This window comes from Lissotriton helveticus, chromosome 11 (genome assembly GCF_964261635.1).
Source record: "Lissotriton helveticus chromosome 11, aLisHel1.1, whole genome shotgun sequence".
In the NCBI taxonomy this organism is placed as follows: domain Eukaryota; kingdom Metazoa; phylum Chordata; class Amphibia; order Caudata; family Salamandridae; genus Lissotriton; species Lissotriton helveticus.
This window is the reverse complement of record NC_136072.1, coordinates 1,136,895,324-1,136,915,753: the sequence shown is the minus strand read 5'-3', so window position 1 is coordinate 1,136,915,753 and position 20,430 is coordinate 1,136,895,324. Positions and strand designations below refer to the sequence as shown.

Genomic DNA, 20,430 nt, shown 5'->3' with positions numbered 1-20,430 from the left:
TCATAGCACGGCATTACTTTCCACCTTCATACAATAAAACTTGCCAATTACATTTGAAACTCCTTTCCTTTGGTCCGCACATCAGAACATCCTTGGATTCCTCCGTCTCTCAATTCTGCATGGACAGTAGTCCTCCCTTTGTACGTTAAGGCTTCTCATCCTTGAAAAAAGTACTCCTCCGGAACATCACTATCTTTCAGACACAATGTGCCTTCCTCTATTCATGAGATCGTACGACTGCATCTACAAAGGAGAGAAGAACATTGCAACCCGAGCAAGTTTCTCCACGAAGGTTACACCTTAAGAAATCCAATGCTTAGGGCCTTTGGTCAAGTTAACGTGGCTAACATTTCAGTACACGTTTAAATGCATGATCATGGATACATATACAGTTACAATATAGATGCAGAGTACTATTCGAATGAATACATGATTATGTAAGAGCTAACAACATTATTCAAACCACACAAATGCAGATATATATAGGAACTGCAATTCAATGTTACTGAGAGGAAAACATTAGTATGCCTACATGTATAAATGTTGAGATTACACAGTAAATGCACTTTTTGCAGCTGTTCAGTGCACCACATCACGTTCATGATATTAAGTCACACAAATCCATGAGGCCATGTGCAAATATATATGTAGTCTGGTCAAACATAAAAGGGTGGAGCCAGAATTACGCTGCTCCATAGCCAAACTCAGGACAGAGACAGGTCTTGGGTCAGTTGAGAGACTTCCCAACACTTTGGTTTGTGTAGAAGGCCAGAAGGGTTGGGGAAGAGTCAGTCATGTGCCAGGCTCCAATCCCACATGCCTCTAATTCTTCAAGACTTTATCAATCTTTCTCAGCCACAGGAAGGTCAGCACAGCTCAGTTTACACATGGGTGTGTTTTGGCCAATGTATGTCACTCATCATTGTATTGAACTACTTTAACCCGTCCTTAAGCACTATTTAGTACTAGGAGTAAGGGTGTATGAATTTGCAAAGTCAAAGATTTTGCACATTTTCCTCACTTTTTTAAATAAAGGTCACCAACTTTGAGAAATGCCAAGGTGCTAAGAATTAGTTTGAAACAAGGATGATAAAATGATGCTCTGGTTGACAGAGAAAAATCGTTCTTGCTTTCACTCAAAGGTAAGAGCTGCCCTGTGCAGTGCTTAATTTGTAAGATAAGCTCTAAGTGGTGGGGTGAAATCTCCTGATGGGCAGCCAGTTTCCTGCAGTCTGACATCCCACCCTTCTTGTACAGAGCATCTGAATATTACCAGACAAAAGAATGTTATCTCCCAAACTCTGCTAAATTCAGGGGCGTGGCGAGGGTACCATGGGCCCAATGCAACATGGAAACTGGGCCTCCCAATTCAAGAGTTTGTAGTAAAATTAACGGCCACTGCTTGGAGTAAAGTAGAGTCTAGTGTCACTGCACCTGCTGCATTAATGATAGCTGTGCCTCTAATTACATGTCTCAAAGTTTCTCCTTCTATCTGTTTTTCATATGTCATCCCTATCTCAACCCAACTCTTGTCTCTTCACACTTTCCTCACTATCCTTCCTAGGTTGTGTCTCTCACTCATTCTTGCGTCCTTCCTCCCTTTATCTCCCTGACATTGAAATCTGGTCTCTTCCTCTTCCCTTGTCCTTTAACGCGTCTTTCTATCCTTTCTCGTCATTATCACCTTCTTCTATCCTGTGATTGTGTCCTCCACTCCTTTACTTTTGATCTTTCACACTCTCTGTTTCTTCCATCTCTTCTCTGTGTTCGCTCAATTTTTCACAAATGCATTCTCTTCCCCTGCCTGCAGGACAGACAAAGCCCCCTCCCAGCATTGGGTTCTGGTGCCACTGCACCAGCTGCACCACTGATAGCTATGCCCCTGGTTAGAACCCCCTTTGCACTGTGACCCATGCAGGTATCCTAACAGCCTGGTGAGCGGGTGTCACAAATATCTCAATGACCCCCCACGGGCTATGCCAAAAGTGGCGGGTCAGCAATGAGACTGCTCCTGACCTATCCTGGCCTGTCAAATACTCTTTCGTGAGCTAAGCTACGCCAGAGGGGGTGTGTCTCTATTGAGACTGCTCCTGACCTGTCAATTACTCTTTCACACGCTGTGTCTCACGGGGCGTGTCATTATTGAGACTGCTCCTGACCTGTCAAACACTCTTTCATGGGCTACGTCACAAGGGGCGTGTCAGTATTGAGACTGCTCCTGACCTGTCAAATACTCTTTCATTGGCTACGTCATAAGGGGCGTGTCAGTATTGAGACTGCTCCTGACCTGTCAATTACTTTCACACACTGTGTTTCACGGGGCGTGGCAGTATTGAGATTGCTCCTGCCATGCCAAATACTCTTTCATTGGCTACGTCACAAGGGACGTGTCAGTATTGAGACTGCTGCTGGCCTGTCAAATACTCTTTCACAGGTTGTGTCTCACCCGGCGTATCAGTATTGAGACTGCTCCTGACCTGCCAAATACTCTTTCATTGGCTACATCACAAGGGGCGTGTCAGTATTGATACTGCTACTGACCAGTCAAATACTCTTTCATTGGCTACGTCACAAGGGGCGTGGCAGTATTGAGACCGCTCCTGACCTGTCAAATACTCTTTCACTGGCTGTGTCTCAAGGGGCGTGGCAGTATTGAGACTGCTCCTGACCTGTCACATACTCTTTCATTGGCTACGTCACAAGAGGCGTGTCAGTATTGAGACTGCTCCTGACCTGTCACATACTCTTTCATTGGCTACGTCACAAGGGGCGTGGCAGTATTGATACTGCTCCTGACCTGTCACATACTCTTTCATTGGCTTCGTCACAAGGGGCGTGTCAGTATTGAGACTGCTCCTGACCTGTCACATACTCTTTCATTGGCTACGTCACAAGGGGCGTGTCAGTATTGAGACTGCTCCTGACCTGTCACATACTCTTTCATTGGCTTCGTCACAAGGGGCGTGTCAGTATTAAGACTGCTCCTGACCTGCCAAATACTCTTTCACACGCTGTGTCTCACGGGGCGTGGCAGGATTGAGACTGCTCATGCTATGCCAAACACTCTTTCATTGGCTACGTCACAAGGGGCGTGTCAGTATTGAGGCTGCTCCTGCCATGCCAAACACTCTTTTATGGGCTGCGTCTCACGGGGCGTGTCTGTATTGAGACTGCCCCTGACCTGCCAAATACTCTTTCATTGGCATAAAGTAGCACACAAAGAAAGGAGGAAAATGCCAGCAATTTATGTTTTTGTGGAGGAAGCGGTCCCTTCCTGCACAAAAACAATCATCCCTGCAACACAGACACCCTTGCAGCATGACTCAAGGGGGCCTGTGCTGGTGCAAGGCAGCCAATTGTGCATCAGCACAGGGGAAACCACTCAATCACTCCCCCCTCCCTTTTCTCCTGTCGCCTCCCTCTCCTCCTCCCCCTCACTTGACCAGCTGCTACCTATTATGTCCTATGAGTTCCCCCAGGCATACTGTTAAACCTACTATTCTACTATAATCCTTCTGGTTACTGTAACTTGCTTCTCTATCCCCTCCTATATGTACTTCCTTAAGTTTCCTTAATTACTCCATTTATTTGTATTTCTGTTTCACCGCCTTCAACCCGTTTCGCTCAACTGCCAAGACTGTTTTTATTATGTACTACCATTGCTGATGTAAAGTGCTCTGATACCCTCGGGTGAAGCAAGGCTATATAAAACCTTCAAGATAAAATAAAATAAAATATATTGTTGTTAATACGAAGCATCCCTGTGCTTTTAAAATGACGCTGCAAAATGGCTTGCAACGCCATGCTGCGTCATTTTGTAGTAAATGGGGCCCTGTTTCATCACACATGCAGGGCTTGAGAATCATGTGAAATTACTTCCTGTCATTCCAAGGTTTTGCCTGTGAATCTAGAGTGTGAAATATATTTCTAGAGTAATGAGAAAATAGCTTACAAAGAGTACATGTTATAGGCATGTTACAGGCCTCTACATCTCATTGCTAAGCATGGGCATTCGTGGTAATCACTTACAGATCTATATGTATTCACTGCAGAGAATAATGAGTCACAGGAGATAAAATCATCACATATGTATCAATCAATAATCAATACATGAATGCACTAGTCAAGGTGAAGGTCAAAGAAATCAAATCATATAAACAAGAGGATGATCTAGCATAAAGCTGTCCAAAGGAACTGCTAAGTAAGATCAGTTTTCCCATAAATATTGTACCTTACTGTGCCCTAAGCTGTCTGGAAAATGGCCAGCAAAGATTCTCTGCTAAATCGGGGAAAAGGTCTGAGAGTGTCCTGAATTCCCATCTACATAGCACTAGGTTAAATCACACAATTCTAACATTTGCTACACCTGCAACTAGTTATTATAAAGTGCTCCAATCATCTTAAAGCAGAAAGACACACTTGTGTTCTCATTAGGTCCTCAACATTCTTCACAAGACACCTCCTCTCTGTGTCCTTTGTCGCACTTATCTGCAACATAACAAGATAATTGGGCCAGCGGGTACTCCATAGGTGCACAATAGCAACGCATTTAAAACATTCTACTTTTATCACACAAAGGAAACATTTCAAAGGGGAAAGAAAGCAAAACATGCCACATTTATACATTCAGACTTCAGCTTCTCCTAGAATTGAAATACACATGTGATAGGAAGCAAGACGGCAAACAGGCATTAGCCATTTTCAAACACAACCCTGCGTTACCTATACTGAGTCTAATCATGAATAATAGACAGCTATAGCAATTGCATGTTCTCATGTTAATGTCAATATAAATGAAAAAACATTTAACATGAAAAATGTGCAATCACATGCCCCACGTTAGGCACCAATAACAGGCATGAACAAGTAGTGTTAGCATTGTCTACTCTTTACACCCACATCACCTCATCAGCACGCCATTGTACGTCACCCTCCAATATCTTGATGGTTTGGGATCATACTAGTCTTCTAACTAATAGTCACTGGCTGCCTGTTTATGATCTCCACTCCTTGACTCTGATATTTTCTGTGGGATTCATCCTCGTTCAACGATCTTGTTGTTCCCAGGGTGAAAAAATACTCCTGGGGAGGGAGAAGTTTTTGGTTGGGTGCTACTAGGCTATGGAATTCTTTCCCATAAAATCTGAAACACGAGAACAATCTGTTAGCATTTAGGAAGGCGCTAAAGACCTGGCTGTTTAGTCGTTAAGGTCTGTCGAACCTCAGCCTCAATGAGTAAGCGCCTTGACACCTTCGGGTGAATGTTTTGCGCTCTATAAGTCGCATTTTCATTTCATTTCAAGGCTCGTTTCGTGGAATCCTTGTGGAAGACTCATTTCGTGGGATTCTTGTTGAAGACTCATCTTCGTTGTCCTTCTCTCTCCCCAGGTGCAAACAGATGACCTACTCCGAGGACCTGCCCCAGATCGCGGTGGTCTTCATTTTCGTGAACGAAGCCCTCTCCGTCATCCTGCGCTCCGTCCACAGTGTGGTCAACCACACGCCTTCGCACCTGCTCAAAGAAGTTATTCTAGTGGACGACAACAGTGATAATGGTAAGATGCTGCCGTGGTACCATGAGTGGTCAGAACGTCATCATTTTTGCGCTTCACACCTTCTTCGGCTCCAAAACATGCAACACGATTTAAGAATGGTTCAATTAATTTTCCTGAAGTAAGAGGGTCCCATGTCAACATATTTCTGTAGACTGTATTCAGCATTTTTGTGTTAACACCTAAGAAGCTTTCATCTTAAGATGACATTTTCAAACAGTTGATCTTCCAAATGCTGGGAAGATGTTTCTTTGGGTGGATTACACCCCTTTAATTATGTAGCAAAAATTCTGGATACCTCGGGCATGATTTAGATGTCGGTGGATGGGTTACTCCGTCACAATTGTGATGAATATCCCGTCCATCGAAATATAAATATCATTATATCCTATGGGATTTATATTTCGGCGGATGGGATGTCCATCACCAATGTGAGTAACCCATCTGCCGAGATATAAATCAGGCCCATAGACTACATTGCTGCCAACACAACTTTGCAACTACAGGTTGACCTCCTTGCAATTGGAATAGTACCATTTAATGCCTTAGGTCAGTTCAAATGTTGGCAATGAATTGCACCCATACTTGCGCAATCTGAGTCATTCAGTAATGTTGATGTAATATTGCACTGGTACTGTCTATATAATCCTGCCCATGGTATCCTGTTCCACATGAATTTTTATATGAAATATCAGCATTTGTAAAGCTCACAGCTACCTCCGATGAGGTGTCCCGTTGCTGGGGGTTTGGGGAAGATTAAGCGAGCTATTGCCCAGAGTCACATGGTGTTGGGCTAACCTGCCGCCAGTGCCAGGGATCGAACCGTGAGGCCCGTGGTCCAGAGGAAGGCACCCTGGCCACTGGCCACACCTCTTCTATGCATGAAGTATTGTGTTTGTGAGTAAACTTTGTAGGTCATTCAGAACACTATGAAAGAGATTGTGAACTCGATTTCCAGTTTCACTGTGATGGAAACTTGCCTCCTTTACAACAAGTCCACTGGCAGGGTTACCACTAGCAGAATTACCACTGCCCAACTACAACAGTGCAGATTTTAAATTCACCCACCTCCAAAGCCCTTTCTCTTCTTTGAGCGTGCTTTTCGTTTCCTGTGTTATTTTAGAATTGGTGTGTATTTATTTTTGGCAAACGCAGTGCACACAATCTACTGAAAGCGCTCTATGCACAACAACCTTCGTGGAAATATTCATTTGTTCATGAAACTCAGCTTTGTTCACATCCTGCTCGAAAGATAGAATACACCTTACCTGGTGGATAGGGGTCTGGAAATTCAGCTTTGTCCAAAGTCTGCTCAGAAGATAGGATACACCTTACCTGGTCGATAGGGGTCTGGAAACTCAGCTTTGTCCAGAGTCTGCTCAGACTACCAGGCATTAGAATGGCAATACGAGGAGAAATGATTAATTTCTCCTCATTCCGTCTTCTTTCCATGTGTGCTGCATTCTGCAGCACACATAGAAAGAGCAAATTGCCATTATTGAATGTTTATGTACCAGAAGGTGCTCCTTTCTGTATATAAACAATCGTCCCTGCAGTGCAGGCACCCTTCCACCATGGCGGCAGGCACTAGGCAGCTTTTTTTGCTCTAGCCCATGGTGAATCACAGGGGTGCACCATTTTCTTGTGACTATGAACATCCCTGCATTTTAAAAATGTGTGCCACTGCCCAATTTGGCTCCAACAATTTTTTGTAAATATGCCCCTATAACTCACTAACATGACAACGTTTAAGACACATGTCCTGGAAACAGTAATGTGAGTAACCCCAGGTGGAGTAGGCGGAGTGAGACTATGCGGAGGTCCACGGAGTTGGGGGGAAACTCCGTTGAAATCCGCTCCACCACTCGCCTCCACCTATAATAACAAACATTTCAATATACATTTAAAATTAAATAAAAACACACTTACCTGACCTGCGGCATCCCCCGGCTGCCCTCCTCCTCCTCGTTGTCTGTCTCCTACGTGGGGTACATCTTGAGAGAACTGCACATGCGCATGCACCCGTGCATGCACAGTTCTCTCAAGATGTGCTCCACGTAGGTGCGAGAAGGCGAGGAGGAGGAGGGCAGCCCAGTGACGCTGCAGGACAGATAATAGTGTTTTTATTTAATTTTAAAATTGTTTGTAACTGTATGTTCAGGAGGGGTGGGCTGGCTAACTCTGCTCTGCAGCGGAGTCAGAGTTTTGCCCTATACTCTGCGTTCCCATCGGAGCGCGGAGTGGGCAAATCACCACACACTCCGTTGGCGGAGCGGAGTATATGCCCAGGGTTAAATGTGAGCACAAACAAACTTCTGATGAAAAAGTCTTGCAAATCAAATAAGACCTTGCCCTACAGTGGTGTCCTCAAATCCAAGGTGAAAAGGAACCTGGACTTTGTTAACACTTTAAGTTAGTGCTAAAGGCTGGATCTATGCTAACAAAAGACTCTGATATAACAATGTACCCTCCCGACATGGCAGGCAATGACCCTCCAACTCACAGTAACACATGCAAGGATGACCTCCCTCGAGGGCTCCTCAAGCATCTCCAGCATACAAGCTCAGCACCAGATCAAGATACTAATGGGCAGATGTAATATTTTTTAGTGCATCACAATAAACAAACTTGCTGCACTACATTGTACAAGGGATAGTGTAGTGTTTTACAAATTTATGAAGGCTCCAGCTTAAGAGTTAATATTCCTTATTTCCGTGCTACTTTGCATACCAGGTACTATCACCTGATTATACAGAACTTTCCTCTGTGAGCCCACATTCTATGATGGCTATTTTCTAAATATTAAATGGTGCATCCATACAACTATATTACAAAATCACATACATAGAACTTGTAGGATAGTAGTATCTGCTTTTATGGTTACCCCACGTTTTGCTTGATGTCATAGTGTTTCTGACTAGTCTGACTGGGATCCTGTAAATGAGGACCCCCGTCTCTGTGCTTTCTCCCCTTATTTGGTATAGTAAGTACCTAGGTACATCCCAGATTGGATACTGGGGTACCCTTATAAGTCTCTAGTTTATGGTTTTAAGGTACCCAGGGCATAGGTACCCCAGGGGTCCCCTATGGGCGCATTAGGGATCGCTCAAACTGTAACTACAGGCCTGCCATTGCAGCCTGTGTAGGCTGGTGCTAGCAATACTTACAACAGATATAGGTTTCCCTATATCTGAGGTCACTGCACTTAAAATATATATATATATATCGCACACTATATAAAGCGCTGCATACCAGTGAAGGTTTCATGGCACTAGCCGTGGAGAGTGGAAGGTTCCAGGACAAGCCGAGTTAGACTATTTAGAAGTTTAAAAAGCATACGGAAGTGGTAACTATTAGGAATGAGTCTGAGCGAGGGAGGGAGTGAGTGTGACCCAGGGTGAAGTATTGTGAACAGTTTCTCAAGTGCAGTGTAGTTCTCAGGAGGCTAGCAGAAGAAACTGCTTCGCTGGACTCTTGCCTGGAAAATCTTTGCCTACAGCACAGTGTGAAAGTGGATTTGAAGAACAAACAGCTTTTGACGTCCCAGTCGGAGGCGTCGGTGCTTGGCGGCTGCCGCCCTGATGTGTTCCGGAGTCAGGACTGAGTCCTGTTCAAAGTTAATGACTTGGCACTCGGTTCCAAAGCAGCTGCAGCCCCACGTCTGACGTCACCATGCCGCAGACGGGCATGAAGATTGTCTTTTCGAGAGCAATGTTAAAGCATGCTGTGGCAGATTTACTCGCCCCTTGCGCCACTTGTGCGTCACTTTTTCCATGTTAAATGTGACGCAAAAGTGGCGCAAGGGGCGAGTAAATCTGCCCCGCTGTGTTTTGTACTGGATAAGGGCAAAGGGTAAAAGTCAGCTACTTCCTGATCATTTTAGCCATAAAAGGGATACATGCCTTCGAGCAGGAAATTGCAATTAAACACAAAGGGCCTCATTCATGAGAGATGACGCATCGGTGCGTGAAAGCAGCGATGCGTCACTTGTCAGTGTGCACTCCTTGCAACATACCTGATGCGTCATCATATTTAATGTATGATGCATCATGTCGCAAGGAGTTACAGATACGTCAGTATTTCTGATGTATCTGTAAGCGCAAAAGTGACGCATTGCTGGAGTGTGTCACAAAAGTGACGCAACTACAGCAATGCGTCCTTTCACATGGGGCAAGCCGCATGTGAAAGGGCCAGCGTCAGTCTTACGCCTGCTGTGAGGCAGGCGCAACATTTATTTATTTAAAAAAAAAAAAATTTTAAAGACCATTATTCGCAGTATTGGAAATATACAGTGTAAGGCCTACAACACGGGGGCCGGCCGTTGTAATATTCAACATCCGTTCATCTGCGTATGAATACATCGCCCTTCAGCCGACAACCCTGGGGTCCGGCGGCGCAGTAAAGTTATGTGTATTCAACACAGGCATGTTGTGAACTAGACAAGGTATAGGTCTAGGGTTTTTCTAACTTTTAAAACGTAAAACAATTTGTATTTACTGTATTACATGATGTTCACACACAGGGTCCCCCTCCCCGGTAGTCGATATAGTAAGCTAGCTCTGGACAGTACCTTCAATTATCTATTTGGTAGACATCAATATGCGCGCCATTGTTTTTCCCCTGTTTCTGGTTCAGTTCCCCTCAGCAGTGATTCATGTTGTACCTTTGCCCTAACTTTCTTCATCAGAGCTGGTGTCATCCGCCTCTGGTAATGGTTCGCATAAGTTACCCCTATATATATTCCAGGGTGCCCATATTTTATTCCATTTACGCGGGCTGGCCCTGGTGACATAGACTGTACGTTCCGTAACCATAAGTATGTCCATGTTCCTGGACCATATCGTCAGGGTCGGTACTTCTGAAGCGCCCCATTTTTGTGCTATGTCCCTCTTTGCCACCATGATGCCTAGCGCGCTCCACAGTTGACCATATCTGGATAAGTCATTAGGTTCCCATATGTTTAAAATGCACTTCGTGGTTCTCGTATTAGTGAAATATCAAGCGCTTGCGAAATTGTTCGCATTACCTGTCTCCAGTATTCCGCTATCAAGGAGCAGTCCCACAGGGTATGGAGCAGTGTTCCCTCCTCCCCACAGCCCCGCAGGCAAAAGGGATGTGGTGTTCTGTTCAATTTGTGCAGCATATTTCGCATGTAGTATATCCTATGTAGGATCTTGAGTTGAACTAGCCTAAATTTTGCCGAGATTCCCACTTCTCTAGGGGACGCCAGCGCTTCATTCCATTCATTATCATCCATTTCCCCCACCTCTTCCGTCCATTTCTCCCTTAATTTCAGTGTGGGGGTTGGTAGGTTATTAAGTAATTTACGATAGGTGAGGGAAGTTGCCCTACGTTGCATAAAGTCTGTAAGTAGCCTGTCTTCTAACGGTGAGGATTCCGGGAGTTCGGTTTCTGGCGGTATGACCTGTAAGAGTGCGTGTCTGATCTGCACATAGCGGTAGAGCTCGTTCGGCCCTAGGTCGTACTGTTGCTGGAGTAGCAGGAACGGGAGCACCGCCCTCCTGTCCCATAGGTCACCCACTGTGGACATGCCGATACTATCCCATTGTGCGAATCCTCTGCTAAGTCTTAGCCGTCCCAGTGCTTTGGTATCCCAGAGCGGGGTAAGCTTAGTGATCTTATTTGTCCACCCCAGTTTTGCCTGAGCTGTATGCCACAAAGTGATCGTATGTTTCGTGGGGCCAATCAATTTATTCGCCTTGCTTCTATCATAGAGTGTCGTAAGTAGGCCAGTTGTGCCTAATTGTGCTCTGTCGGCCCAATATGCTGGATCTTCTTGGGGCGCGTGTAGCCATTGGTTTATAATTTTGAGTTGTGCTGCCCAATAATACATTTGTAGGTTGGGTAGTGCAATCCCGCCGTCATACCAGCTTTGATTAAGCTTGACATGCGCGATGCGTGCTGGGCGGTTATCCCACAGTAAGTTAGAGACCAGTGCTGTGACTTGTTGAAAATATCTCTGCGAGACTGGGTAGGGTGTGTTTTCAAGAGCATACAAAAAACGCGGAAGCGCCATCATTTTGTATAGAGCTGCTCTGCCGAGAAGGGTCAATGGCAGAGTCGCCCAATGCTTCACATCCCTGCGTAGACGTTCCAGGGGGGGTTTCAAGTTTTTTTCAAAAAATGTCGCCGGGTCGGCTGTGACATATATGCCCAGGTATTTAAAGAAACCCGAGGCATGCAATAGAGGGCAATCCTCCGCAAGGAAGGGGGCCGGTTCTTTCAAGGTGTAAATCACTGACTTTGACCAGTTTAATGTGTAGCCTGATGTCTTCCCATAGTCATCACAAATTTCAAGGAGCGCCGGTATACTCCGATCCGGGTCTGATAAATAAACCAACATGTCGTCTGCATAGAGCGACACTCGATCTTCCCTCCCCTCTGTCCACTCGATACCCTTCAATAATGGAGTTGTTCTAATTAATGTTGCTAAAGGTTCAAGGACCAGGGCAGGCGCAACATTTTGACGCAATGGCGTCCTAGAAGTAACGGCAGTGAAATTTCATAGATTTCACTGCGTCACTTCTACGAGGCTTTTTGCGGGGGAACGCTCCCCCTGCATACATTATACCTGACGCATGTATAATGTAGTGCAGGGGTTTACAAACTGACACATCTGCTTAGATGCGTCACTTTGTAAATAGTGCACAACAGGAGGCATGTTTTACGTCGCCGATGCGTCACAAAAAGTGACGCATCGGATGCGCAAAACTGACGCAAAGCCTCATAAATGAGGCCCAAAAACTTTAATCTTGTGCATTTCAGGAGTTATATTTTCTACTAAATATATAACCTCTGTTGAAAGGGACTGCTGCTTGGAGTATGTATAGCAGAATGGAAAATTAAAAATGTTTTGATATACATACGGATAGGTCCGTCATTCCCAAGCACCTCAGGCTGAAAACAATCTTTACATTCTAATAATTTAATATGGTGATTACGAATTCATGGTTAAGATTCACTGGTTTCCACTGCAATTGGTAAATACATTTCAATTCATCTAAAATATTTGTTAAAAAATCTCTGTATATTTTTGTAAATTGGAGATATAGACGTGGGTTCTGAAATGTGCCTGGTGAGGGTATAATTACTGTGAAAATGCTTTAACGATGTGACAGGCTTAGTGACAAAATGCTTGAGTGATGGAGCTAAGGTCACTGACGTCAAACAGTTTGGAGCTGTCAGATGGGGTCCTGGTTACTGTCACAGGAACTCTCTGGCATGAAAACATTATTTAAGCAATCCCTGTCTCTTTAGGGATAGTACCTGGCAAAGTCACTGTCAGATGGAGTCCTGGTTCTCTGGCATGAAAACAGTACTTTAAAAAAACAATACCTGCCTCTTTAGACATGGTGCCTGGGGCAGCAGCTGTCAGATGGGGTCCTGTTTACTGTCACAGGAACTCTCTGGCATGAAAACATGATTTAAACAATACCTGTCTCTTTAGGGATAGTGCCTTGGACAGCAGCTGTCTGTAATGTGAAAACATTACTTTAAACCATACCTGCCCTTTTAAGCATTATACCTGGGACATCCCCTGTCAGATGGAGCGATGATTACTCGCACAGTAACCAGGATGAGTTGTGGGTAATCACACAACATACAAGGTACTGGGAAAGGGACCCGGCCTAATAACTGCCTGATGGGACATGACTGTCAGCACATTAACTATGTGATGGGTTGTGATAACTGTCCCAGCAGGTCTAAGACCCCTGCATGAGTACAACTTTGGTAACTGCCTGACTGGACACGAATAATTTACATGTTGGTGGCAGAGAATACATACCACTAACATAATGATCCGCCCTCCCGATTTAAATTAGGAGTGGGCGGAAGTCGCGAAATGGACTTTCGCGGAGAGGCACAGAAATTGAACCAATTTCCGTGCCTCTCCGTAAATTTCACCAGGAATGCGCATGCGCAGACTCCCGCGCATGCGCAGTTTTAAGAAAAAGGCGCGATAAACCTGGAAGAGATGTCCCCACGATAAGGTAAGTGTTTTAAATCTTATTTCAGGCTTTAATCTGTTTAATATTGCGGGCAGGAGGTGGGCGGGCAGAGGGCAGGCGGCGGGCGGCCACTTCCGTTCCACCCCCTAGTGTGCGGAAATTTGCCCCATTTTTCCGCCTTCTTTGCGGAAGGCGGAGGGGCAAATTTCGGCACAATCTGTGGGCGGAACGGAAATGTCAGCCCACCCCTAATATAAATGCGAATGGATCATAGGTTTGGCTACAATGGTGATGACTTTCAGCACCATAGCAAACATCAAGCAATCCGCCAAATTATAGATTAGGCCCTAAATTTCTAATAAAATGAAGGATACCTGTATGTAGGTCTGGGTGGTGAACTCTGCTCCGTTCGTGGAGTTTGCGGAGTTTTCCGCACTCCGTGCTCCATGGTGCACGCACAGTTACACAGAGCATTGTATTTTCCTCGTTCACCAACGTCAAGTTGGTGATCGCAAGCGGCAAAAATCAACTTCCAGACGAGATTTCTCAATGCGGGCGGCTGTGATGGTCACGAGCTCTCGCATTGAGAAACCGTCCTTTCATATTGAGAAATCTGCCACTTGGGTAGAAAATCTACTCGAGCGGCGAGAAAAGAAGCAGTGCCCTCTTGATTTGTGCATGGTGCAGCTCACGCTGATTTTACAGCATTGAACAAACACCCGACGTTATCCCCTCCCATGCTCATGACGAGATCAGCTCGTCATGAGCCACGGTTGCTGTGTGCTCATGACGAGCTCAGCTCGTCATAACGTCTCCAACGCTGGCACGCGGGGCTAATTACCCCGCTGTGCTGAGCGTTCCACACAAACGGGTGTTGCCGTGACGAGCTCAGCTTGTCATGAGCACACGAGCACCGTGGCTCATGACGAGCTGAGCTCGTCACGAGCACCACGGCGCTGTGCGCGCCCCCCCCAGCACAGCGGGGGAATTACCCCCGCGGCCAAGGGGTTAAACTCAACGCGAATGGCACTATACCGCTTGCCAAACTCCCCATAGCGGAGCGGTGTTTTTTGATCACTTTTACTCTGCCCAGGCCTAACTGTATGTTAAGTTTCTCAGGGAGGCATCTTACACATCACAGTAACCCTCCAGAACAGCTTGATTTGAATATATGCAGAGTAATTGTTTTAGAGGACATGATTACTGGTATAATGTCTGTCCGAAAATCTCTATTACTTCCCCAGAAGCTAATTAATTCAGCAAAAGGCCAGGGGTAAGTGAGATCACACCCTCTAATACTTCCCCTTTATGACTTCACAGGAAATACCTCACATAAACTTTGACCCTAATGACATCACAGCAAGTTATATCAGGTGACCTTTAACTCTTTAGATATTACAGGACAGTGAACTAATCTTCGAAAACCAACATAATAAATCAATATTAACAAAATATAGTGAAAGTATACTGAGGCAAATAAAACAATTAAAATGACCACCCATAGAGTGTTGCCATGATAAGAATAAGTGCAAGGTAATCATTGGCCAGCAGTACAGTCAACACATTCACAAGTACAGCCCCAAATGACCTCCCACAACCATTTTTCCTCAGGTGCAGTCACCATAGCAACATATGTCCAATTGAGGCCACAACAGATCATGTGTGCAGGCTCTTCTGTGTCTCAGAACTGGACTGCACACAGGTGAAATGGGCCTCAAATCACGCAGCACTTGAAATCCTTACGTGCTGTTCTACGCCTCAGACAGAACTATTCTGCAGACAGATGAAATAGGCCTCGGGTCACACAGCATGTGAAATCCTTTCGTGCTCGCCACCGTCTCAGAACTAGCCTGCACACAGGTGAAATAGGCACCCCCATTTTCTGCTGACTGGTACGTGTGGCACTTTACTCTGACTGTCCCTGGGCTCTCTCTACCTAACCAGGCCCAGGGCCAGTGCTATGCTCAAAATACTTAGAATTCAGTGAAAACACCTACATACACTAGGGTGCACTATGGGTTAGGGTACCCCTATGATTGGCATGATCTAGCCTGTAAGGCCCTAGTACATAATAGGGCAGGAGGGTCAAAACTACCTTTAAACTGCCATGCCATTTATATACTATGGACTTAGAGGCCAGCAGCCTTTCTGCACTGACATGTGTACACCGCTGAGACCTGAGGTCAGTTTAAAAGCAGCCCTGTGTTTCAGGACTGCTTTTTACATGTAAAGTGTACACAAATACAACTTTGGTGTTTGGGGCACCTAAAAAGTATTAAAATACAATATTTTGGCATGTTAGGTACCGCCAGGGTCTCTCCTAGGTGTCCCAGTGGCGGGGTATCAGGTACTTATAAGGAGGACCCTTAGAAAATAGCCATATGCCGTGGACTTAGTGAAATTGCACATTTCACTTCCCATTTTGCAGTAAAGTGTTTCCCAAAAGCGACTTTTGTGCTGGGCGCACTGTAGAGTGAGGATCTACAATATATTTACACATATTCAGAAGCCCTAAAGTCTCCCCTGGGTGTCCCAGGAGTGGGTGTCCTGTACATAGAGGCAGGGTCCTTATAAAAGATGGTGTATTAACCCTAAGGGATGGTGTATTAACCCTAAGGGGGAGGAAGAAATTGTCCAGTCTGGTAGGAGAGGGTTCTGTTCATAAGAATACCAGATCAAGTGGGAGGGGTCATAAACAATGATCTTCTAAGGCAGAACCGAGTACCGAGTTGGTAAGAGCAAAATCGTACAGGGCTATGGACCACGTTTCAATGCCGGATTTGGAAAGTCTTTTCGAATTGATATGTTCGACACGAATCGGCTGTTGGAATCCAACTTTGGGGGCCCATAGCAGGGCCCCCTTTACCTGGAGCCCTCCAGTTGGGGCCCGTGGCGGTAAACACATGGGTCACCTCTTTCTAGCCATGCACGGTGTAGCAGGCAGCATGGGGTGCTCACCACAGGGTGCAAGGTTTTCCGCAACCACCCTTTTTAGGTCTCGCCTGTCGATGCGCATGCGCATCGAGCAAGCGAGACTATAGGGGCTCATCCAGACTTTATCTAACTTGCAAGGAATCGTGGCGATTCCTTGCAGTGCCCGTGACTTTTAAGCTCAATGCGCATGTGCATTGAGCTTAAAAGCGCGTGCACAGCCGCCCGCATTCCTCCGACACCTTTGAAGTGAAGCTTAGCTTCACTTCAAAGGCCCGGCTTGTTCACACCCACATGCCGCTCTGCCCCGCTCCGCCCCCTCCCCTGAGTCATCCTGCCTGCCCCTTCCCGCCGTGTCGCATTTCTCCTCCCCCCTCCCCTCTCTTCCCTCCGTCTTGTTCTTCTTGCTCACTTGTCACTCTTTGCCCCTTACTTCTATCCCTTCCTTTCGATTCCCTCTCTGAACCTCCTTCTATGCCCATCTCCTGTTCCTTTCTTTTCTCCAACATTTGCCACGTCTGCTTTCCTCGTCTCCCCACACGTTTGCCTCCCTTTACCTCTGTTTCCTTAGCTCCTCGTTTCTCCCGCCTACTCTCACATCTTTCTCTTTTCTTTCTACCCTCTCGCCCCCACTTCTCTTCGTGCTCATCTGTTCTCCACACATTTCTCTCACTTAATTCTTCCTGCCTCAACTCTCCGCTCCGCCCCCTCCCCTTCCCGCCGTGTCGCATTTCTCCTCCCCCCTCCCCTCTCTTCCCTCCGTCTTGTTTGTTGTTGTTTGTTGAAGCAAACCCTTGCATTCACCCTTCGGGAGTTCATCCATTTGCGAGACTGCGATAGGCACATTTATTATTTTGTTTCCCATTCACCACAGTTTTTATTTTTTTAATAGGCACTGGTAGAAAGGGAGACTCGAACCGGTCCGTAGTCCACATCAATGCGGTACGGACAAAGATAATGACCGTGAATTGTGACCGTGAATTGTGACCTCCGCTTCGGCATTATAATTTAGCTTCCCCTCTCCTGCTTCGCATTACCAGCCCTCCCCACCCTCTGAGCACAAACAGTGCCTTTCTTAAGCAAGTGTCAATACTTCCTTATTCCTCCTCCCGCAGCCATTCCCATGTCTGCCCGACCCCTCCCTCACTCCCTACACCCCTCCTGCACAGGTCCAGCGGGCGCCTACAAAGTAGGAGCTCCACAGCGGCATTTGTATTTTTAAAAAGCAGCAGCTTGTGTAAAAGCATTTCCATTCGGGCTTCGCAGCTGTAGCATTTGTATTTTCAAAAGAGTAGCGTGTGTACGCATTTGCAGTTTGTAAATGCTCGGTCACTACAGGTAAATAAATATTGAAGTGCGTGGACTTTAGTATGTGAACTGCCAGAGCCGCAAAGAAATGCTTTCACATTCTTCCTGAATCAACTTGTAGGTGTCACCAGAATTGGCACTCAGTGTCGGCCTCGTGATATGGTGAATAGGCAACAAGAGACTTGAGCAAAGCTGTCCTTCTTAAGGAGGCGATGTTAACCAAGAGGACGGTAGCTGGACATGAGGTAAATACAACACTGGAATTAAGGGGCAAACCAATTGCCTACCTAGGTATTCAGTCTTCCACCCCTGCATTCTTGAATCTTCTTTTCACTGACTCTTCCTTATGTTCTTAACCCTTTCAGAGTTACTGGACTGTTTGGAAAACGTTTAATTTCCTTTAAATCTACTCCAGTGTTGCAACCATCTTCTTAGCGGTGAACAAACAGTAGCTTGATCGCTTTAATCGTGAATTGTTTTATGCTCTGAAACTATCCAAGGAGCTAAATTGGTTCCCTGTAAAGAGCTTGCAGCTTCTGCTTACATTTCACATGCTTCACTTGGTCTTGTTTTTTGTTGGAATGCGGCGGAAATGACTTAATTGCCGTTAGTTTAACCCCAAGGTGCATTGGCAGGGCTGTTTCAGCCGTCTTCCTCCTGTTGGCTCTTTCCCCCACAACTGTGTTTTTATGGCCCGCTCACCTGTGTGCCTCTCTGCTCTGTGTACGTCCCCCTAATGACGGACCTGGCATGCTGTCCCGCTGCTATGTATTCTTTCTGCTTTGCCACACTTTTCACACGCAACGGCTATTTTCTCACATGAGCGCCTGCCGAGCTGTGCGTCTTTGCTAAGTTGCTTTTTCCCATAAATGAGCCAGGAGTCGATGTTTTATGGCTGTGTTTGCTAGTCCATCCTTCCTTCAGTGAACCCTCAGACTGGGAATGTAATGTTACCAGGTCAGTGTCAAACACAGTACACCAGCAGATCAAGACTTTCTATTTAGATAGCTGTGCACTCTTGCACTTTTGGGTTCTAATCGTATTTCAAGAGCTGCATTTCAGAGCTTTTAGAAATGTTTATGGCTTTTTTTTTTGAAATTCTTTAGCATTGGCTACAGGAAACAAAAATGCTAAAGATTTACAAAAAAAACCCATAAACAATTCTAAAAGCACTAACTCTAATGCTGCGAGACCTATTGCATTTTCAATGCTTGTTTTCAATGGGAGCCTGTGTTGTCGGTCGGAACCCAGGCTCCCATTGAAGTTAATGGGAGTCCGACCAAATGGTGTTCGGACACATCGTAAACAGTCGGTCAGACTCCCCGAATCCGATTCGGTTGGAAATAATTCCGAGAACGAGTCTCTGCTTTCTGATCGACATCGTAATGAGGCCCTATGTGTGTTTGGCATGTATATAGCACAAGCCAAATATTATATTACTATGAGTTTACATTCATTAAGTATGTGTGGGAGGTATATAGCACATACCAAAAACCAAATTGCCTTGTGTGGATTTATTAATTGCAGTAATAGCATGTGTGAGATGCAGGTTTGAAGCCCTGAGTATTTACTAGTGATACAGGTGTCTCCAGATTACTTTCAGCCTGTTGAGCTATGGTACCTTCAAAGTTCTAGAAATCTTACCAGAATATGATCTGGAAACTGTGCTTAATTTGTAAAAACTTAAGTGCAGGGGATCCTCGTCAGGAGGCCACCGCAGTTTGCACTACACATTGCCACTGGACTTACACAACTACTAACCATCACACTGCTACAAGTGGGACAATTCAGACTATTCAAGGCCGCCAAAGTTTTAAGAATGGCTTTGGTGGCAGGTATTAGTTGTTTTTAATGCATTAGAAAACAACAGTTTTTCTGCTCATCTTTAAATTACACAAACAGCACTACCATGTGGCAGCTGTCATAAGTGCAGGTTCCAGCAATTAAGTACTGGTGCAGAGCACTGGAAAGCAGTGGCTTAAATTAAGCACTATCTGGAAAGGGTGCAGGTTAAGGCAGAGAGCTCACACTAATTTCCTGAATAACAGAACCGCAGTGCTCTTCCTGCCTCTGGCCACTTCAAAATCAGGAAGCTCTGGGCAAAGTGCAGGTGTAGGGCCTGTGTTCTGGGAAGAGAAGTCCGCATGAACACAATGTCTTTGAGATGAACTAATTATGGTACATTCATTGGTGACAGAAAAGTGGAGTGTGGAAGACTAGGAGCAGCTCATATTGTTGGTGATTGTGGCTGTTTATAATTAGCCCATATGAGCAGCATAGAGGTGTGAAGTGGAGAGCTCCCTCAGAGAGCATCGTGAGAAGTGCACATTTAATATTTTCTAGGTTATGGGAATAGAGAAATCAAAAGGGGTACAAGGAAACAGACAAGAATACCAAGCCAGGCTGAGTGCGACGAAACAAAACATATACTTACAGAAATATGCTAATGCATATGTTTAACCGCATCGCTGCGGCGGCTATCCCCGCTGTGCGCGGCGGTTTTAAAAAACCCGCGGTTCATGACGAGCTCAGCTCGTCATGAGCGCACGGCAGGTTACGCTCATGATGAGCTGAGCTCGTCATCAGCCTGGAAGGGGTTAAAAATCACCACATGCCCAAGCTTGCCCAAAAAACTGGCCAACTGGGATTCCCACTGTGACTCAAATTTA

The 20,430-nt window shown here is 45.6% G+C and overlaps 1 protein-coding gene across 1 annotated transcript in view; it reads left to right on the top strand.

Moving 5' to 3' along the window:
- The window catches only part of GALNT9 (polypeptide N-acetylgalactosaminyltransferase 9), a 796,816-nt gene that overhangs the window by 320,994 nt on the left and 455,392 nt on the right, over positions 1 to 20,430 (top strand). Inside the window, exon 3 of the mRNA XM_078667888.1 lies at positions 5,389 to 5,555. Coding sequence (XP_078524014.1) covers positions 5,389 to 5,555 — 167 coding nt within the window. The remainder of the gene's footprint in view (positions 1 to 5,388; positions 5,556 to 20,430) is intronic.